Consider the following 22,256-nt stretch of genomic DNA (forward strand, 5'->3'; position numbering starts at 1 on the left):
CAGTAGCCATGGCTTTGATTGTGCTTTGTCTTCAGGACCGTACTAGTAAAGCCATATTTCATCTCCTCTTACAATTCTCCAAAGAAATGCCTCAAGATCAAGATCTTGATCCCACTTGTTTAAAATTCCCACTGAAATCTCTGCTCTTGTCTGAAGCTTATCTGTGCACAACAGTTTTGGCACCCATTGAGCGTAAAACTTGCTCAACTGTAATTTTTCATTCAGAAATTGTGTAAGCTGAACCAGTTGAAATGTCTGTGGTGTTTGGCTATTGTTTCTGCTGTTACTCGTTGGTCCTCTTCAGTTAGGGCACAAACTAAGTTAATTTTTTCCTCACAACTTTATGTGGATGGTCTGCCGCTGAGGGTTTCATCCTCAACATCATCTCATCCCTTCTTTAAAAAAGTTCCCCATTTGTAAACTGCTGATTTCCTTGGAACATACTCCCCATAAACTTTTCATAAAGCATCAGTGATTTCACCTTTTTTTCACCCAAGCTTCACCATAAACTTGATGTTTGTTCTTGCTTCAATTTTAGCAGAATTATGTTGCTCTGATAGGGACTCTTTTCTTTTTCTTTTTCTTTTTTTTTTTTAACTAAAAAAGATGACCGGTAAGGGGATCTTAACCCTTGACTTGGTGTTGTCAGCTCTACACTCTTCCAAGTGAGCCACGGACTAGCCCCATGGGGCTCTTTTCAAACTGATGATTTATCCTTCTTAGTGCCTCAGACTAGATCCTGTTTAGACATGTTATAACGAGTTAGTACAAGTTTATTTTGGTGCAAAAAAATTTGCAGTCCACGCATAGTTTTTTCATAATGCACATTTCCAATGAACTTTTTAAAGAACCCCCCATAATAATAGTTCTAAGAGGACACCTAGTGGTCTCAGAGGATATTACAATAGGAATTTCAAATGTACCCAAGTTCTGTCCTACTATTAAAAAATACATTTACTTCAGCAATCAAAACACTGTGAGTATAAAGCATTTGAAGGAAACAACATAGAAATAAGAATTCTAGCCCCTTTTATATCCATTAACTTATGACCTTAGCCAAGGTAAACTTTTGGGGTTAAAATTAATAAAATAAAGGAGCTAGATTAGATGGTTTAAATTTCTTCCAGTTCCACATTCTATATTATTTTATTAAATGATCAAGAAATCATAAATTTTATGTATAATTCACTGGTTGAAAATGTATGATCACATGCATAAAACTAATTTAAGTAAGTAGCAATCTAAAATGAAGAAATATTATCATCTTAACATATTTTTTATTATAAAAACATTAAAGTTGTCCTTTAAATCAAAATTTTAAATTTTAAATTTAGAATTCTTTAAAAATCAAAATTTCATTGCAAAAATTTATTCTTTTTACCATCAACTTACTTAATCACCCCTTTCTGAACAATTAATAAGATAAGGTTGATCGGGCCCATTTGGTCATCCCAGTGATCCTTTTTTAACCTAATGTCTTCCGTATGACAGATAGAGCCTTGGAAATAATCATTTAGCCCGCTCATTTAAGAAATATCCATTTTCACCCTACTGTGTGCCAAGCACGTTGATTAAGAAGAGCTGGCCTCACAACATGAACAAAGCAGATGTGGTCTCTGCACCGGGAAAGGTTGTAAGTATTCATGTACTGCTATCACATCTGCAGTCGTCACATTTATATTTACGAGCGTACTTCAAAAAGTTTGTGGAAAAATAGAATTGAAAAGTTACATAAATCTTTCTGTGAATATTTTGAAGTACCCTCATAAATACAGGATTACAAACACAAGAAGGTGGACTGACTTAGTATTTTGAGGCAAAGGAGAGCCCCTAATAATAATGCAAGTTGCCCTAACTAGTTCTCAATTGCCTAATACCAAACTTGGCTTTAACTGGTGCATCCATCTTTAAATGAGTTATACTGCTTATATAGAATATTTTGAAATATTGTATTTAAAAATACAATTATATTGACTTTAATTAGTACTGTGAATGAACCGGAATTGCCAATCTGTTTTTGCAAAGTCACTTAAATCATATAAAATAATTAAGTGGTCAGTGAGCATCTGTGTATATGATCCCAGGGGGACTGGGAAATCTACTAAACCCCAGTGGCAGCTTATGAAATTTGGTCTAAGAGATAAGTATCCTGCTGGCCTTTGACATTTATGTTCTCTGATCAACCCAAGTTGGTCATGAGAGCTTAAAAAAACAAAACAAAACAAGCTTCTGAATTTGCTTTAATAATATTGTATTTGGTATTTTTGCATTTATATTTGAGTTTACAAGTGACGTTGGCCTATAATCTCGTTTTCTTACATAGTCTTTTTCTGGTTTTATCATCACGGTTCTACTATCCACATATAATTAATGGGAATAATGTTTTCTTTTTTTTCTTTTTCTTTTTTTTTTTTTAAAAGATGACTGGTAAGGGGATCTTAACCCTTGACTTGGTGATGTCAGCACCACGCTCTCCCAAGTGAGCTAACCAGCCATCCCTATGTAGTATCTGAACCTGTGGCCTTGGTGTTATCAACACCACACTCTCCCAAGTGAGCCATGGACTGACCCTCTCTTTTATTAAATCTCTGCTATATTTGTACTGGCCCTCTTTCCAGGCCTAATATTTGTGAGGTGGGATCATTGCTTCCCCACTCCTCTGGTTTCCGTGAGGAAGGGTCTCAGTATTCTTCTAAATACTCCTATCTTCTTGGGCCACCCTTTCTCCCACCTCAGGAAGACGCCCTTATTGGTGGCCAGTGGAGTGGCCATGTCAGTCTGCCCTGCCCCTCTCCCGGCTCTGGGATCCGGCTGGTGCAGCTACCCTGTGTTGTGCTTTCTTCAACACCTGGGTTTTACAGAGACCGGCGCATGGTGGTGAGGTCTGTAGTTTTCCAGAGCTGCCTGATGAGTGGTTGGGAAAGTTCATCTTATTCTGGGTTCAGGATTACGAAGCCTGTCATCACTGCCCACCTAAGGCATGTCCTCCAGCATAGCTCGTACCTTTCATAAAGGTGGTATTTTGAGGGCCGGCCCGTGGCTCACTTGGGAGAGTGTGGTGTTGGTAACACCAAGGCCATGGGTTCGGATCCCTATGTAGGGATGGCCGGTTAGCTCACTGGGTGAGCGTGGTGCTGACAACACCAAGTCAAGGGTTAAGAGCCCCTTACTGGTCATCTTTAAAAAAAAAAAAAAAAAGAAAGATGGTATTTTGAGCTCCTTCTGCCTTTTCCTCCATTTCTCAGTTCATAACTCCAACAGGAAAATGGGTGTCTTTTTAAGCCGCCTCAGACTCCGACACTGCTGTTTCCTTGTGCCTTATCCCTTTCTTTCTTGATCAATCTTAACCGATTTTTCTATTTTATTATTATACAAGAAGTAGCTTTTGCTTGTGTTAGTTTTCTCTATATCTTTGTTTTCTAATTCTCTAATTCCTCTATTTTTATTATTATCTTTATTATTTCTTCTAATTTGGATTTATGCTATTTTTCTTTACTAGCTTCTTGAGTTAGATGCTAAGTTTATTAATATTTAGTCTTTTTTTGGGGTCGGCCCGTGGCTCACTCGGGAGAGTGCGGTGCTGATAACACCAAGGCCACGGGTTCGGATCCCATATAGGGATGGCCGGTTGCTCACTGGCTGAGCGTGGTGCTGACAACACCAAATGAAGGGTTAAGATCCCCTTACCGGTCATCTTTTTAAAAAAAAAAAAAAAAAAAAAAAAATATTTAGTCTTTTTTCCCTCTAATTAAGCACTTAAGGCCATAAATCTGCCACCAATTATGGTTTTAGCTGCATCCCACAAGTTTTGAAGTGCTCTGAATAGTATTTTCATTATTATCAATTTCTAAAAATTTTCTAAAGTCTATTAAAATTTATTTTTTGGCCTGTGAGTTATTACAAGTGTTTTTAGATTTCCTAATATATGGAGAAGATGTCGTATTTTTGTCATTGTTTTCTAATTTGATTGCTGTATGGTCAGAGAAAGTGGTCTCTGTGATGTTGATTCTGTAGCACTTGGTGTGTTAAAAAAATTATTCATGATACCTGTTAAAGATGGTAAGGTAGACTTTATTCAAAGGCAGCCATGGTGATAAGTATACGGACCACTGCAAATAGCGGTCCCGCAGTAGGGGAGAGAGATTGGACTCAACTTGACTCTAACAAGGACAAGTGGGATTTATAACCAAGGAGTAGGGTCAGTGATGGAAAATTACTAAGATAAAACATCAAGAATAAGGGGTTTCTGACTAAACTGACTTGATAGGATTATTGTTGAAAGCAGGCCAGGGTGATAAGATTTTTTTTTTTCCTGTTTAAGAGATTTATTGGAAGAATGATTTCAGGAGAAGGGGAGAGAGGCAAGCAGCCTAAGGCAGGGGACAGAAGCTAAGCAGGACTGCGGTCTCCTCTGGAGTCCAGCTTCCGTTTGCTCCCAGGGTAAGCTCTGGAGCAAGATTGTGGACAGACTTAGTCTCACCTAGGGTAAGGGAGTGGGCCTTTTGTACCCAGATGTCAATCAGTCATTGGGTGAGGTCTGTGGACAGGTGAAGTTGGGGAGGAAGTGTTGTAGCCTCTCTGGTCAGGGTTGCTCTTGTCTGGCCCTGGGCGATTCTGTGTAGAAATGGGCAGCAGAATTTTACAGGGTGAGAGGATATTGAGGGTGGTCAGACACTAAAGGTAGAAGATTTTCCCTAAACTCATTTAGCAGGATTCTTGTTCAAATTGGATTCTGCAAGGACAGGGAGGGCAGCCCAAGGTCAGACCTAGTCAGGCAGAGGGCTCAGAGGAGCCTGACTAAAGTTTTGGTCAAAGGAAAGATTCTTTGTCAGGTAAGATGCTTTGATACATATTACATACCCAGCTTTTTGTTTGTTTGTTTGTTTGTTTTATTTATTTAGTTAGTTAGTTATTTTAGTTTTTTTAGTTGTCTCAAGTGATATTTTATTTTTTATTTTTATTATTACCATATTCACTGTTACAAATTATACTACTCTTTATGCCCCTTAGCCAATCTCTGCCCTTCCCCGTCCCCTTCCGCCTCTCTTTTCCTTCTCTCTCCCCCCTTCTCCTCCCCCTCGCCCCTCTAATAACCATAGATTTGTCCTCTCCATCTGACAGATGAACTGTTCCTCTGTTGGTTTGCTGCCTAGTTGATCTGTCCAGTACTGAGACTGGTGTGATCAAGTCCTCCCCTATTATCATAAGTCAGATGCTTCTTCTACTACTCTAGAGTGTGTTTTGTGAGGACAGAGGACCTCTTTTTTGGTCTCTGCTGGTGCCTCTCCTTATGTCAATGCAGTTGAGGGTCTGGCGTTCCCTCTGCATGGCGGCTGTGACTGCTGCTGTAGAGACTAGCCGCTTTTGTGGCAGCCACGGCAGTTGCGGTGGCTATGGTGGGCTACCCGTGTGAAAGTGGTGTTTTTGGTGTGCTCTTTACCTGGTTGTGGCTGGGTTCAGCTTCCCTCAGCTCCGTACCTCAGGACCCTGGCGGGGCCCCAGGGTGGTGGCAGCAGCTTGCTAGTTGTGGCTGGGTTTGGCTTTCCCTGGCTCCACGCCTCATTATAAGATGTTGCAGAGCAGTTGGGGGAGGGAAGGAGAAGGGAAGGGGGAGGGGAAATAGGGTGGGAAGAGGAGGAAGGAGAGGGAACATGATCAGGGCCCACGGCCCTCCCCTTATTCTAGCAGGGGAGACCAGGGGGCTTCCAGCGTCAGCTGGGTCATCACTGGGCTGGATGCAGATGTCAGAGGGGTGTGGCTGAAGCCCTCAGCCCTCCACTGCCCTGGCTTGGGAGCCCAGGGTGCTTCTTGTGGCAGCCGGGTGATCATCGCTGGGCTGGTTGCAGATGTCGGGTGGCATAGCAGATGCCCTCAGCCCCCCCACTGCCCCAGCTCGGGAGCCTGGTGTGCTACTAGTGGTGGCTCAGTGGTCATTGCTGGGCTGGTTGTGGATGTCAGGGGGGGCGTGGTTGAGGCTCTTGGCCCTCCACCACCCCAGCTTAGGAGCCCAGGGCACTTACTGTGGTGGCTCAGTGGTCGTCGCTGGGCTGGTTATGGATGTCTTCTTTGTTTTCTCCCTTTGTGTGATTACAAAATGCTGAGCTCTGCTGGCCCGCTTTCCAACAAATTTCTCAGGGTAACCTGACCAATGGATTTCCTGAGTGCAGTTGTCATACTGGCTCAATAAACTCCATGCTTATATGTTTGGCCTCAGTTTCTTTGAGGCCAATAGCAGCATTTTTTATTACAAAAATTTAAAGTTTTTATTAATAAACATAATCATATTTTCTTGTGATTTATACAACTGCAATTTTTTAAAAATCCTGTAATCTTACATTGATTTTTAAAGATAGCACCTCTTTGAATTGTCAACCTCCATTTCCTTGAAGCTCATCATCACTCCTAAAAACCTCATTTAAATGAGTTCACAGAAAAATTTGGGCTAGTGCAAAGTCTATCTGTGTTCGAAACAAAATAAAAACAAAAACAAAAACAAAAAAGCAGGATTCATGATGGTATGTGTGAAATAGGAATTCACACTGGGAATACGCCTTACAATTTGGGAATTTGCACAACAGACACTGCTGTGCTTTTAGATTAACACTCATCTCTTACTATGAAATAGCCATCCTTGTCTCAGCAGGTGCCCCTTTACTGGGGTTTTACAGGCAGGGAAGGTCCCTCCAAGAGGGGCTTAATATTTGCCCCTCTATTGTGCCCCAGGTGTCTCACTGCCTAAAACCAATTGTTATGTTAATTTCTTGGCCCTGGGATCCCTGGATAAAGCAGGTAGTTTGAATTTGAAAGACAAATCCTTGAGAAGTACCTGCATACTTCCCCACCAAAGGGGGGTGGCAGTTTCATTGTCCACCACCTAAATGACTAAACAGTCTCTCATGTCAAAATTTGCAGTGATGAAAAAAAAAATTTGCAGTGGAGATGAGCATTTATTTAAATAGCCGTCCAAAGGAAAATGAGACAGCTAAGAAGCTTGATACCTTGGACTCCCTAGAGACTTAAACTCACAGATATTTATAGGGCAATAATTTGGGTCGGGTCTGGAGATCATGAAGGAATCTAATTTGTCAGCAGTGAAGTCAGTGCAATTATTTCTGGCATCAGGAGAAATGCCTTCCTTGGGTGAGAAATGTCTTCGTTGGCCCTTCCAAGTCGGGGTAGATGTGCTCACAAACAGGTCTGCAGTTACAGGTGGTCTTGGATGGTGTTATCTGTAGCCATTGTCCTGAGGAACAAACATCTAGTGATCATTCAATCATGTCTCATTTATGTTGCCTAAAGAAGCATATGTCAAAGTAATCTTATTTTCATTCCATAGCTAAGCAGGCATAAGGATTACTTCAGGAAACTTAACTGCCATGCTTGGTCAAGCCAATTATTTTTTGTCATTTCCTTTCTTAGGCCTAAGCCTGCACATTTCCCGAGGTCTGCAGATGGCAAGACCACATTAGCCTGCATATCCCAAAGGAGCTCCCGTCTCTTTGTGGGCCTGCTATTCGATTTACTTGCTGGTTAGAAATTCTTAAGGGAGCTTCTTTCCTTCCAGATCCTTGGCTGAGTTTGACATGTTTCTCTGTCATCTCCATTTGCCAGAGGGAACATTTTTTCTAGTTCATCCTTCACCGTGGTCAAACTCTTCCTTATTGTGGTCCACCTGCCATTCCTTATGGCAGTTCACACTCCCAACCCGATGACACTAAATGCTTTTTCTCCTCTACCCATAGGGATTTCAAAACACACTCTTGTAGAGACTGGCAACTTCCCAGGGCAGCCCCACTATCAGCTCTCGCTTACCACTACTGTTTTCTTCTTTATGTTTGACCCCTGAGGATATCCATTATTTTCTCGAGAATTCTGCCATATATGGAAGGTTGTTAGTGGCATTTTATTTATCATCTGTAGGTGTTTGTAGTAGGAGAAATTTTAGAATTTTTAGTCCACCATATTGCCTGAATCAGAAGAGGGAGACTCTTCATTTTCCTGAATATCAGTGTTATTATTTATCTTTAGTCACTGGCAGTTTTAGACATTTACTCCATTTTCTTATATTGTTATATAAATAGGATATTTATAATCTCAGTAATTTTGCAGGCTAAGTTATCAAAAACCAATTAAGGATTAATACCAGGGTCTGGCTGGTTTGCTCAGTTGATTAAAGCTTGGTATTATAACACCAAGGTTGAGGGTTCAGCCAGCAGCCAAAAAAAAAAAAAAAAAAAAGAATGCTAAAAATTATTAGAAACTTTACAACTTAACAGTTGTTGTAGTAGAATAACTTCTGATGCTCTTATAGTTTTCACATTGTGTGGATTCCATAAGACACAATTCATAAAAGTCATCCATGTCTATAGATTATGACACATTGGAATTGCCATTTTATGTTTATGTTTTATTTATACACTGTCTGTAATCAATAAGTGAGTGGAATGCTGTGGTGGATTTAATTATGACCCCTAAAACTCACTGAAGCTTGAATTGTGTCCCCCAAGTTTTATGTGTTAGAAACTTGGCTCCCACTGTGACTGTTAACAGGGTGGAATATCCTGTTACAGTGACTGAAGGGTGGAGCCTTGAAGAGGTGATTGGATTATAGGACTGTGCTGTAGTGAATGGATTAAAAATAGTGGTCATGGGCATGGTTCTGAGGGCTTTAAAAGAAGAAAGAAGAGAGTCTGTCTCTCTCGGCTCTCTCACTTGCTTGCTCTCTCTGCTTCCACCATCTTGTAATGTGAGACCCCTGGGTCACTATCACCACCACCAGATGGACTTAGGACTTCTCAGCCTCTGAAACTGTAAGCAATAAATTTCGTTTTCTTTATAATTCACCCGGTTCCAAGTATTTTGTTATAAGTGACAGAAACAGACTAATACATATACTTTAGGGGTTTTCTTCTCAAGCAAGTACAGGGTGTAGTACAAATATTTGTAACCTTGATTAGACTAAATTGTTTTGTACGTGTATTCCCAGTTTTGCATTCTTTGATGACTTTACCACAGAAAAGAAAAATAAATTTCTCCCCCATAATTTGGTATTCATTGCCCAATAAGATTCCCAAATGTAGAAGACAGCTTCACCAAAATATAAACAAGCCACCCAGACTTTGGCCTTTTCTAGGCTGATGCCACTATGTTATTCTTCATGACCCACGTAAGTCACAGGAAGTTAATTGCTTGGCATAATTACAGTTGTCCCTTGGTATCTTGGGGGATTGATTCCAGGACCCCGCAAACATCAAAATCTGCAGATGCTCAGGTCCCTGATATAAAATCTTATAGTACCTGCGTATAACCTAAGCATATCCTTCCATATACTTTAAATCATCTTTAGATGACTTATAATACCAAGCATGATGGAAGTGCTATGTAAATAGTTGCTATACTGTATTGTTTATATGTGTATTTTTTTACTGTTGTATTGTTATTTTTTGTTCTGAATACTTTTGATCCATGATTGGTTATCCTCAGCTGCAGAGCCCCTGGATACAAAGGGCCACTGCATTTGCTTGGGGCATAGTACTCCATGCTGTCTCGCTCTATTCCACTTCTCTAAGGGTCCCTGGTCCCCAGGGTGAGAATATTCTAGACCTCCTTCAAGCTCTTGGTACAAGCAAAAAATAAAATAAAATAACCTGTATGTACCCAGTTAAGTAAAATGGGAAGCATCAGTATCCAATTTTGGCCACTGTAGTTCTCAGTGCCTTTGTCCAAGTTGCAGTCTCAAGCTGGTAAAGGGAAAAGATTCAAAACACTCTGAAACAAAGTCACTCACAGTTAAAAATGTTTAACTGGAATCAATTCCCTCTTTAATTATTTTATTGGGGTAGGTGAGTAAAGAGAGAGCGTTTCTTTTTATCTTTTAGGCAGCTGCCCAGTGGGGGGACCCGAACCTATGACCTTGGTGTTATAAGGCTCTGCTCTAACCAACTAGGCTAACCGGCCAGCTCAGAAAGAGGATTTCTTAACTTCATTGCCCTCCGCACCTCCACATTTAAAATCTTTGGCCTCTGTTTCATTCCCCTTGTTTTGCAACGCCCACCCCCCAATTTCTCAGGGGCATTCTTCCACCGACCTCCGATCTAAACCCTCAACAGTTATCGGTCTCCCTGAAAAGCCACTGCATGCCTGTCTGGTTGGGGCTTGAGAGGGCCTGCAGGGTTATCTTTTTTTTTTTTTTTTTTAAAGATGACCGGTAAGGGGATCTTAACCCTTGACTTGGTGTTGTCAGCACCATGCTCACCCAGTGAGCAAACCAGCCATCCCTATATGGGATCCGAACCCATGGCCTTGGTGTTATCAGCACCACACTCTACCGAGTGAGCCACAGGCCGGCCCCAGCCTGCAGGGTTATCTAAACCCACGGGCTTTTAAAATCTTTTCGGGAATATTCTGTTGTCACTTTTCCTTGTATGGTTAGGAAAAGCCAGGGAACCAGGTTGTCTAGCTCATCCACAGGCCTACTTGTACAGGAATGCACATCAATTACAGTGATACAGTTCCTCCTCAAAACCCTCTCTTAAAATACAAAAAGATAAGAAGAAAGGAAGAACCCCACTCAGTGAGCCCAATTCTCCCCCACCATGGCATTTCCCATCTCTACTTGGCCTCAGCCTCAGTTCATCATTCCCACCTTCAATTTTCCAACATCTAACCTTCCACAGCCTAACACTAGGGCTGGATGGTTAGCTCAGGTGGTTAGACCATGGTGTTATAACACCAAGGTCAATGGTTTGGATCCTTCTACCAGCCAGCCGCAAAAAACCAAAAGACAAAATCTGGTAATGGTGGTAGTGGTGTCTTCATTAACAATCGGACATTAATCTTCATTAATAACCTTATTTGGGTGATGGATTAGCAAGAAGAGACCAGTCATACACATACACTCACAAATCACTCTTCTCAGATAATATTAAATTCCCAACTTAACTAACAAAAGATTAAAAAAAAAAAATCTGAACAGCAAGGTACAGGGTTCAATCCCTGGACTCACCACCACACACACAAAAAATATGATCTGTAGTGGGTTGGCTTATGGTAATCTGTGAGTTGAATGTTTAGTGGAACCTAGAGAAACTTTCTAGAGGTTACTGCACCTTTTACACTTTGACTTTACATCAGCAGTTCATAAAAAATTGCACCAACTGGTTTCTCGTACGCATGTGTGGCCTTGCCCGTTCCCGTCATCTTCCAGAGACTGCTGCCACTTCCACGGTGCTGATGAGATTCTGTGGTTGTATTCTGTATCCTTGAAGCTGTGCAGCCAGAGTGCTATTTGCATTTCCAAGAGCAACAAAAAATGAATAAGTCTTTGCCACGCTGAGTGCACGCCAATCAGAGAGGAGCCAAGATCTGTGGGGATCATGCACCCTGTGGTGCCATCACATGACCCAGCAGGTAGGCCTTGCTGCTGCCGCCCAACTCCATCCCCAGCCCTGCCAAGTGCACGCTGATCAGAGAGGTGCCCAGCCAGAGAGGCCCATGATCTTCGGAGACTACCTGCCCTGTGGTGCCAGCACACAACCCAGTAGGTAGGCCTTGCCACCACCACCCAACTCCATCCCCAGCCCGGCCAAGTGCGTGCTGACCAGAGAGGCACCTCCCCTGAGAGACGCAAGATCTGATGTGACCATGCACCCAAGGCACTAGTGGGCAACTGAGCAGACACTGAGGCAGCCATACGAAATTGGCAGCCCCAGCAGCATCCTAGCCAGACAATAGTGTCAAACCAGTGGACTGTGAAATTCCCTGCCACAATGACTAAACATCAAAGGAAATATACCAGAAATATGAAAATTCAAGAAAGTACACCACCAAAGGGTAATAACTCTCAACATCTAGATCCTACAGAACAAGAAATGTCTGACAAGGAATTTCGAGGGATAATTCTAAGGAAACTAAATGAGATACAAGAAAACTCAGCTAGACAACACAATGAAATGAGGAAAAGTATACAGGACCTGAAAGAAGAAATGTACAAGAAAATCAATGCCCTGAAAAAGAATGTAGCAGAGCTGGCTGAGCTAAAGAATTCATTCAACCAAATAAAAAGCACAACAGAGTTTAATCAGCAGGCTTGCAGAAGCAGAAGAGAGAACTTCTGAACTTGAAGATGGGCTGTTTAAAATAACATAGGCAGACAAAAAAGAAGAAGAATAAAAAACATTGAAGAAAATCGAAGAGAGATATCAAACAACCTTAAGTGCTCAAATTCCGAGTCAATAGGTATTCCAGAAGGGGAGGAAAAAGGAGATTGCACTGAAAACATATTCAACGAAATAGTGGCAGAAAACTTCCCAGGTATAGGAAAAGACACAGATCTTCAGATTCAGGAAGCTCAAAGATCCCCAAATGGATTCAACCCCAAAAGGTCTTCTCCAAGACATGTTATAGTCAAATTGGCAAAACTCAAAGACAAAGGGAGAATCTTAAAAGCTGCAAGAGAGAAGCGTCAAATCACCTGTAAGGGAGCCCCAATCAGACTAACATCAGACTTTTCATCACAAACCCTAAAACCAAGAAAGGAATGGGATGATATATTCAAAATACTAAAAGACAGATATTGCCAGTCTAGAGTACTCTACCCCACAAGGCTATCCTTCCAAAATGAAGGGCAAATAGTATATTTCTCAGACAAACAAAAACTGCAGGAGTTCACTACCACACAACCACCTTTACAGGAAATTCTCAAGGGAGTACTGGGTTTGGTACCTGAAAAATAACTACCACTGCCATAAAAACCCAAGAAAAATCTAAACCCAGGAGTAAAATAAAAATGGCAACAATAAAGAAAAAAAAAGTTTATCTACAACCCAAGGAACCAACAATTACAGAAAACAAACAGTAAATCAGAAAGAAAGGAACAAAAGATACTTAAGACATCCAGACAAAAATCAATAAAATGCTAGGAGTAAATCAACACTTTTCAATAACAACTCAATGTAAAAGGCTTAAATTCCCCAATCAAAATACACAGACTGGCTGACTGGATTAAAAAGGAGGACCCAACTGTATGGTGCCTTCAAGAGACACACCTCACCTATAAAGACTCACATAGACTAAGAGTGAAAGGATGGAAAAAGATTTACCATGCAAACAGAAATGAAAAACGAGCTGGAGTAGCTATTCATATATCTGATAAAATAGACTTTAAACTAAAAACCATAAAGAGAGATAATGAGGGCCACTACATAATGATAAAAGGACTGATCCATCAAGAAGTCATAACAATCATAAATATATATGCACCCAATGTCTGAGCAGCCAGATTTATAAAACAAACTCTATTAGACCTAAAGAAGGAAATAGACACTAATACCATAATAATAGGGGACCTGAACACCCCACTATCAATATTGGACTAATGATCTAGGCAAAGAATCAGCAGAGAAACACAAGATCTAAACAATTCTCTAGACCAATTGGACTTGGCAGATATCTACAGAACATTCCTTCCAACAACCTCAGAATATTCATTCTTTTCATCAGCACATGGATCATTCCTCCAGGATAGATCACATGTTAGGTCACAAATCAAGTCTCAACAAATTCAAAAAAATTGGAATTATTCCATGTATTTTTTTCAGACCACAATGGATTAAAATTAGAAATCAATAACAAACAAAATTCTGGAAACTATACAAACACATGGAAATTAAACAGCATTCTACTTAATGACATATGGGTCCAAGAAAAAATCAAACAGGAAATCAAAAAATTTATTGAAACTAATGAAAACAATGATACATTATACCAAAACCTATGGGATACTGTAAAAGCAGTACTAAGGGGGAAATTTATCACATTAAATGCTTACTTCAGAAGAATGGAAAGATGGCAAGTGAACAACCTAATACTTCACCTTAAAGAACTAGAAAAACAAGAACAATCCAAACCCAAAGTTAGCAGAGGGAAAGAAATCATTAAAATCAGAGCAGAACTTAATGAAATTGAAGCCCAAAAAACACTACAAAAGATCAACGAATCAAAAAGTTGGTTTTATGAAAAGATAAATAAAACTGACAAGTCATTAGCACAGCTAACTAAAAAAAAGAAGAGAGAAGATCCAAATAACAAAAATTAGAAATGAAAAAGGTGATATTACAACTGATTCATCTGAAATACAAGGAATCATTCGAGACTACTATAAACAACTATATGCCAACAAATTTGAAAATCTGGAGGAAATGGATAAATTTCTGGACACAGACAAGCTACCAAAACTGAGCCAAGAAGATGTAGAAAATCTGAACAGACCAATAACAACAAAGAAAAGCCCAGGACCAGATGGATTCACAGCAGAATTTCACCAAACATTCAAAGAGGAATTGACACCAATTCTCTACAAACTATTCCAAAAGATTGAAACAGAGGCAATTCTCCCAAACTCATTCTATGAAGCAAACATAACCCTGATACCAAAACCAGGTAAAGATACAACTAAAAAAGAAAACTACAGGCCAATATCCTTGATGAATATAGATGCAAAAATCTTCAATAAAATAATAGCTAACAGAATACAGCAACACATATGCAGAATTATACACCATGATCAAGTGGGATCCATCCCAGGGATGCAAGGTTGGTTCAACATATGCAAATCAATAAATGTGATACACCATATCAATAAAATCAAACACAAGGACCATATGATCATCTCTATTGATGCTGAAAAAGCATTTGATAAAATTCAACACTCATTCATGATAAAGACTCTCTATAAGTTAGGTATAGATAGAAAGTATCTCAACATAATTAAAGCCATATATGATAAACCCACCGCCAATATCATCTTGAATGGGGAAAAGCTGAAAGCTTTTCCTTTAAGAACAGGAACTAGACAAGCCCACTCTCACCACTCCTATGCAACATAGTGTTGGAAGTACTAGCCAGAGCAATCAGAGAAGAGGAGGAAATAAAGGGCATCCAGATTAGAAAAAATGAAATCAAACTGTCCTCTTTGCAGATGACATGATCCTATATATCGAACAGCCTAAAGCCTCTACAAAAAAATCCTTGTAGTTGATAAATGATTTCAGCACAGTAGCAGGATACAAAATCAACACACAAAAATCAGTAGCATTTCTTTTCTCCAATAGTGAACATGCAGAAAGAGAAATCAAGAAAGCTTGCCCATTTACAATAGCCACCAAAAAAATAAAATATTTAGGAATTGAGTTAACCAAAAATGTGAAAAATCTCTATAATGAGAACTACAAAGCACTGCTGAGAGAAATTAGAGAGGACACAAGAAGATGAAAATATATCCCATGCTCTTGGATTGGAAGAATCAACATTGTGAAAATGTCCATACTACCCAAAGTGATCTACAAATTCAATGCAATACCCGTCAAAATTCCAATGACATTTTTCTCAGAAATGGAAAAAACTATCCAGACATTTATGTGGAATAACAAAAGACCACACATTGCCAAAGCAATTCTGAGCAAAAAACATAAAGCTGGAGGCATAACACTACCAGACTTTAAACTATACTATAAAGCTATAATAACCAAAACAACATGGCATAAAAACAGACACACTGATCCATGGAATAGAATAGAGAATCCAGAAATCAACCCACACACCTACAGCCATCTGATCTTTGACAAAGGCACCAAGCCTATACACTGGGGAAGAGACTGCCTCTTCAGCAAATGGTGCTGGGATAACTGGATATCAATATGCAGGAGAATGAAACTAGACCCATACCTCTCACTATTTACTAAAATCAATTAAAAATGGGTTAAAGAAGTAAATATATACCGTGAAACAATAAAACTTCTTAAAGAAAACATAGGAGAAACACTTCAGGAAATAGGACTGGGCACAGATCTCATGAATATGATCCCAAAAGAATGGACAACCAAAGGAAAAATAAACCAATGGGATTATATCAAACTAAAAAGCTTCTGCACAGCAAAAGAAACAATTAACAGAGTTAAAAGACAACCAACAGAGTGGGAGAAAATATTTGCAAAATATACATCTGACAAAGGATTAATATCCAGAATATACAAGGAACTGAAACAACTTTATGACAAAAAAACAAGTAACCCAATTAAAAAACGGGCAAAAGAGCTAAATAGGCATTTCTCTAAGGAAGATATATGAATGGCCAAAAGACACATGAAAAAATGTTCAACATCACTCAGCATTCAGGAAATGCAAATCAAAACCACACTGAGGTACCATCTCACACCTGTTAGGATGACTAACATCCAAAGCACTGTGAATGATAAATGCTGGCGAGGTTGCAGATAAAAAGGAACTCTCATACATTGTTGGTAGGACTGCAAAATGGTGCAGCCTCTATGGAAAATGGTATGGATGTTCCTCAAACAATTGCAGATAGATTACCATATGACCCAGCTATCCCACTGCTGGGAATATACCCAGAAGAATGGAAATCATCAAGTTGAAATTATACCCGTTCTCCAATGTTCATTGCAGCTCTATTTACAATAGCTAAGAGTTGGAACCAGCCCAAATGTCTATCATCAGATGAGTGGATATGGCAACTGTGGTGTATCTACACAATGGAATACTTACTCTGCTATAAACAAGAATGAAATACTGCCATTTGCAATGACATGGATGGACCTAGAGAGAATTATATTAAGTGAAACAAGTCAGGCACAGAAAGAGAAATATCACATGTTCTCACTTATTTGTGGGAGCTAAAAATTAATAAATAAATACACAAACAACCAGGGGCCGGGGAAGAAGACACAACAATTACAATTCCTTGAAGTTGATACAACAAGTGAACAGAAAGGAGATTGTGGGGAGGGAGGGGGGAGAGGGTAGAGGGAGAGAGGTTTCGGTAATGGGCCACAATAATCAACCACATTGTATATTGACAAAATAAAATTAAATTAAAAAAAATAATAATAAATAAATAAATAAATAAAATAAAACAAAAGATTTTATAAAAAAATAAATAAATAAAATTTTTTAAAAATTGCACCATTTGAGGTTTTCTGGGTTTTTTTTTTTTTTTCTTTTTTTTTTTATGAGGTGGGGGAGGAGGAGGGGGAAGGCAGGTGGTTCTGGTAGACTCCGGAAAATCTGCTAAATTCTAAATGAGCTGTAACCCTCTCTCTGGGTATTTAAATTAAACATCATCAAGGCCACATGGTTACTAGATAATAAGGGGAAGGGTGTTAAAGGAAGACCAGTCAGTGCCCAGGTATCCTTAACTATTATCTACCCTAAGCTTTACAACATGCCAGGAAGTCCATTTCCCCACAGGGTAGCTGCTGGTACCAACGACTTTAAAAAACTAACATACTGAGACAAATTCTCCCAGTGCTTAAACTACTACTCTGGTGAGAAGTGGACAATCCATGTCAATTAAAATCCTTGCGTTACCAACCAGCTGCCAAAAAAAACAAAACAAAATCCTTGTATTAAGGCTCATTACCAAACTCCTTGGTTTTATGTACGTCTATCTTCCCTACTAGATAATTGAATATCCTTGGGCCTGGCCAGTTAGCTTAGTTGTATAAGTGTGGTGTTATAAGGCCAAGGTCAAAGTTTCAGATCCTCATACTGGTCAGTTGCCAAAAATAAAAAAGTAAAAGGGTCCTTGTGGAAGGACCTATTTGTAGCTCCTCCCTTTACGCCTCAGTGCCCTGCATAGAGCTTATAGATATTCAGTTCTCACAAATAATAAATTCTAGCTTTAATTTAACTGAGTCCTAATTATATATATATATATTTTTTTTAAAGATGACCAGTAAGGGGATCTTAACCCTTGACTTGGTGTTGTCAGCACCACGCTCACCCAGTGAGCTAACCAGCCATCCCTATATGGGATCCCCGTGGCCTTGGTGTTATCAGCACCACACTCTCCCGAGTGAGCCATGGGCCAGCCCAGAGTCCTAATTAAATTTTAAGTTGTCAGAGGTATTCCTGAGTAGTGTGGGGCTGGTGTTCCCCCTTTAAGGGATATTACTTCTGTGCTAAACAAAATCTTAGTACCCTGAAAGAGTTGATGCAACTTCCTAAAGTGCTTGTTTTAACTACTAAAATAATCTGCTTCAATATGATTACTAGTATTACATTCAGCTTTTTTTTCTGTATTTTATCAAACAGGCCAAAAAATTTGCAACTTACGTGGTTGCTGCTGGACTTCAGTATGGAGTGGAAGGAGGCATTTTACATACTTTTTTCAAGGTATGACTTTTCAATGACTGTGGATTTTTAAAAAGTGTTTAAAATAAAGGTACACAATTTGAAGGTATTTTTGATTGCTTCTAGATGTAGCTAGGTCAGTATCATAGCAGAAAATGAAGGAAAGTATGGATATCAACCATAACTACCTCTGGTTCTTTCCCCCTTACCTACAACTTGTATTTACCACTCTCGGAATAATAAAGAAAAGGATGGATCTCCCTTCATTCATGAGACAAATATTGATTGAGTGTCTACCATGTGCCAGGAACTGTTATAGGTACTGGGTATACAATAACATAATAAACAAGGTCATGGGTTCAGATCCCATACCGGCCAGCCACCAAAATAAATAAATAAATAACACAATAAAGTCTCTGTCCTAGCTTACATTCTAGTGGGGAGGAGGAGATAAAGATGATAAATAAGCCACTAAATGTTGAGTATTTCAGATATTGAAGCATGCTATGGAAAACAACAATGCTGAACTTTGTAGTGAGTGCCAAGGGTAGGATTGGGGGGCAGGAGTTTATGTCTTATATATGCTGGTTGAAGAAGGTCTTTCTGATGCTGTGACATTTGAGCAGAAAGTGAAAGGCCATGAAGGAGCTAGCCAATTTGCTTTCTGGGGAAAGAACATTCCAGGCAGTGCAAAGAACTGAGGCAGAAATGTGCTGGCTGTGTTTGAGGAGTAATAAGAACACCAGTATGGCTAAATGTGGGAGGACAGTTGGCTATGGGGTCAAAGAGGGAATGGGGACTGGTCAGTTAGCTCAGGCCAGTAGAGTGTGGTGCTGATAATGCCAAGGTCCAGGGCTTGATCCCTGTATGGGCCATTCACCAAAAAAAAAAAAGGATGGGTGGGATGGAGAGTCACATGGAGCCCAGCCTTGTAGCCCATCATGAGTCTTAGGTTTTAAAAGGATAAACTTATTCCTCTGCTGCGCTGAGGATGTACAACAGTGGGGCAAGGGCAGAAGCAAGAAGCAGACTGGTTAGGAGGTGGTGCCTAAGACCTGGATGAAATGGTGGGGATACTGAAAATTGTTCAGATTTTTGATATATTTTGAAGGTAGAGTCAATGGGATTTGTTCAAAGCTTGAAGTAAGGGTGACAGACTGAAAGAAAAGAATAACTTTAAGGATTTTGGTGTAAGCAACTGGAAGTATGAGATTGCCATTTACTGAGATGGGGAAGACTGAGGATGGAGTAGGTTGGGGGTGGTATGCAATGGGAAGTTCAGGAACTCATTTTGGGGCTTAATTAATCTTGAGATGATTGATAGCCAAGTATAGATACTGAGTAGGCTGTTGGACATGAGAGTTCCCATGGATGGTGTTTAAATCCATGGGACTGGACAATGTCACCTAGAGAGAGGATATGGAGAAGAAAAGAGGTCTGAGGACTGAATCTCAGGACACCCCAATAGATAGAGGTTACAGGGAAACAGGATGGAATCAGGAAAGGAGGCTGAGAAGGGTGCACAAAAGGTAAGAGGGAAAAGAAGAAAGTTTTTAAAAAGCCAAGTGAAAAAAGTGTTTCTGAAAAGGAAGAATGACCAATTGTATCAAATACTGCAGATAATCAAGACAGATGAGACCTGAGAATTGGCAACTGGATTTTGGGTGACTGGGTAGGACAAAAGTCTGATAGGAGCAGGTTCCAGAGAGAACAGAAGGAGATGAATTGGAGATGGTAAGGACAGAGAAATATTTTAAGGAATTTTGCTGTAAAGAGAGTGGTAGCAGAGAAAGAAAACAGGAGTTGAAGGGAAAAGTGTACTCAAAAAAAGTCAGTTGGATTGATTTTTTAATACAAGAGAAGTGACAGCTGAAGAAGATAAGCTCAAGAAAGCTCTTTCTCATTGTCTGTTCTTAGTGACTCCTCACCTACCTGACCACTGAATGTTGGCATTCTCGGGGCTCGGCCCAGACCCGTCTATCTTCTCCCTCTATGCTCTTTCCCTGGGTTGGTCTGTTATTCCCACAACTGGTACCAATGACTTACAACTTAGACCTCCAGCTGGGCTCTCTTTCCTAAGCTGCCTACTCAGCACCTCAACTTGAATGTCTGTCACAAATCCAGACCATCTATAGTAACCACAACCCTGCTCCTTCTGTTGAAGCAGGACAGAATAGGGACAAGCCCAGGGTGGCTTCTCATGAATATTCAGGCTGGATCAGCATTAGCCACCCTCCTTGTTTTGCAGTTAATGAACCCATAATGAGATGACCACAGCTTAACCACCCCACCAATCATAAAACTACACCTAGAACTTTGCAGTTTTTGAACAGAAAAAAAACACAGTGCCTGTGCACTAGGAGGAACAAAGTGCAGACTAGACCAAGAAGGGCAAAGTTAAGGGAAAAGTGACCCCACTGCACATGACCAAAAACTTCAGAAACTCAGGGATCTATGACAGGAAGCTGATGCCACCTTGTATCAGGCCTTTATTACCCTAGATCCTCCCCACGGCCAAATATTCCTCCCCTTAACTAGGATAGAGGACACCCCCATCCAGAACAATGTATAAACCCTACCCTTAGGAATCCACTGTGTGGACGCCCATGCACTCTCCTGTGTGTACTTTCACTTTGTAATAAAGCCCTACTGTTTGAACGTTTCCACTGTCTGTCCTTCTTCCTTTCCTTTCATAAAGGTGCTCGCTGCGATGCAGACCCCTCTCAGTCCTGAAAAGACTTTTCTTCATGGTTTGACCAAGAATGTAGAACTGATGTCCTGTAATGCTGTTACTGAACCAAGGTGGGGGGATTCATTGTCTGCTGAGCAAAAAAGACTAAAAAGTCCCTCAGGCCAAAATTTGCAGTGATAAAGATCAGAATTTATTTGAATGCCAGTCAAAGGAAAATGAGACAGCTAAAGAAGCTTGAAACCTCAGACTCCTGGGAGGCTTAAAATCACTGATATTTATAGGGCAGGAATTTGAGTAGGGTCTGGGGATTGAGTGGGATATCTGATTGATCAGCAGTGAAGTTAGCACAATTATTTCTGGCATCAGGAGAAATGTCTTCCTTGGCCCTTCCAAGTCAAGGTAGATGTGCTCAAAAGCAGGTCTGTGGTCACCGGTAGTCTTGGAAAACATCTCAGGGTTGGCCTCAGTCTGTAATTGATGTTTATCTGTAGCCATTGTCCTAAGGAACAAACATCTTGTTAGCATTAAATCATGTCTCTCCTATATTGTCTAAGGAAGTATATGTTAAACTAGTGCTGTTCTTATCCTAAAGCTAAGCAAGCATCATGATGACTTCAGGAAATTTAACTGTCACATGGTCGAGCAAATTGTCCTTTGTCATTTCCTCTCTTAGGCCTAGGCCCACACATGTCCCAAGGCCTGCAGAACACATAGGCCTGTTCAGCCTGCAGAGCCCAAAGGAGGGCTCTGCAGGCTGATGGGAAAAGACAAGGATTTGGACTCTACAGATCAGGGTTCTAATCCAGGCTCAAAGCCTCATAAGTGTAACCTCCTGCGAGATATTTTATCCACTAAGCGTTTCATCTATGCATTAATGATAATTACCCCCCACCGATGGGGGCAATTTTAAAATTTAACTCTCTTTTTGTGAGAATTACAGTCATCATGCATATGAAAGTATTTGAAAGGTTGCACTTTATTTCTCTTAAAAGGACTGGATTCTGAATCTCATCTGGACTGTTTTACAAAACATCTCCTCGAGGAGATTACTTCAGCAGATAGATAGATCTTTTGGATGCTTTGACTGTGGACCTGTATGTGAGCTGTAGTAGTCATGCACATATAACTGGGGTAAATGCTTTTGCTTTTCTTTCTTTTAGATAGCTTGGTTGGGTGAGGTTCCTGCATTACCAGTTTTTGGAGATGGAACAAATGTAATTCCAGCAATTCACGTTCTTGATCTAGCAGGGTAAGCATTCTCTCAGAGATATGGCTTTCTTAGAATTTATTAATGTGTTTGTTTGCAAGCTAACATTTATTGAGTGCTTACCCAGTGCTAAGCGCCTTGCATGTATTATTGTATTTATTCTTCTCAACAACCCTATGCAGAAGGTACTATCATCTCCATTTTGCA

General features: G+C 40.1%; 1 protein-coding gene across 4 annotated transcripts in view; it reads left to right on the forward strand.

The window, feature by feature from the left end:
* AK7 (adenylate kinase 7) overlaps positions 1 to 22,256 on the forward strand; it is an 81,447-nt gene that overhangs the window by 31,579 nt on the left and 27,612 nt on the right. For all 4 annotated transcript variants that reach the window (XM_063091594.1, XM_063091596.1, XM_063091598.1 and 1 more), the window contains exons 6-7: positions 18,112 to 18,192; positions 22,003 to 22,091. In XM_063091594.1, coding sequence (XP_062947664.1) covers positions 18,112 to 18,192; positions 22,003 to 22,091 — 170 coding nt within the window. The remainder of the gene's footprint in view (positions 1 to 18,111; positions 18,193 to 22,002; positions 22,092 to 22,256) is intronic.

The sequence above is a fragment of the Cynocephalus volans genome, chromosome 3, assembly GCF_027409185.1.
Source record: "Cynocephalus volans isolate mCynVol1 chromosome 3, mCynVol1.pri, whole genome shotgun sequence".
NCBI classification, from domain to species: domain Eukaryota; kingdom Metazoa; phylum Chordata; class Mammalia; order Dermoptera; family Cynocephalidae; genus Cynocephalus; species Cynocephalus volans.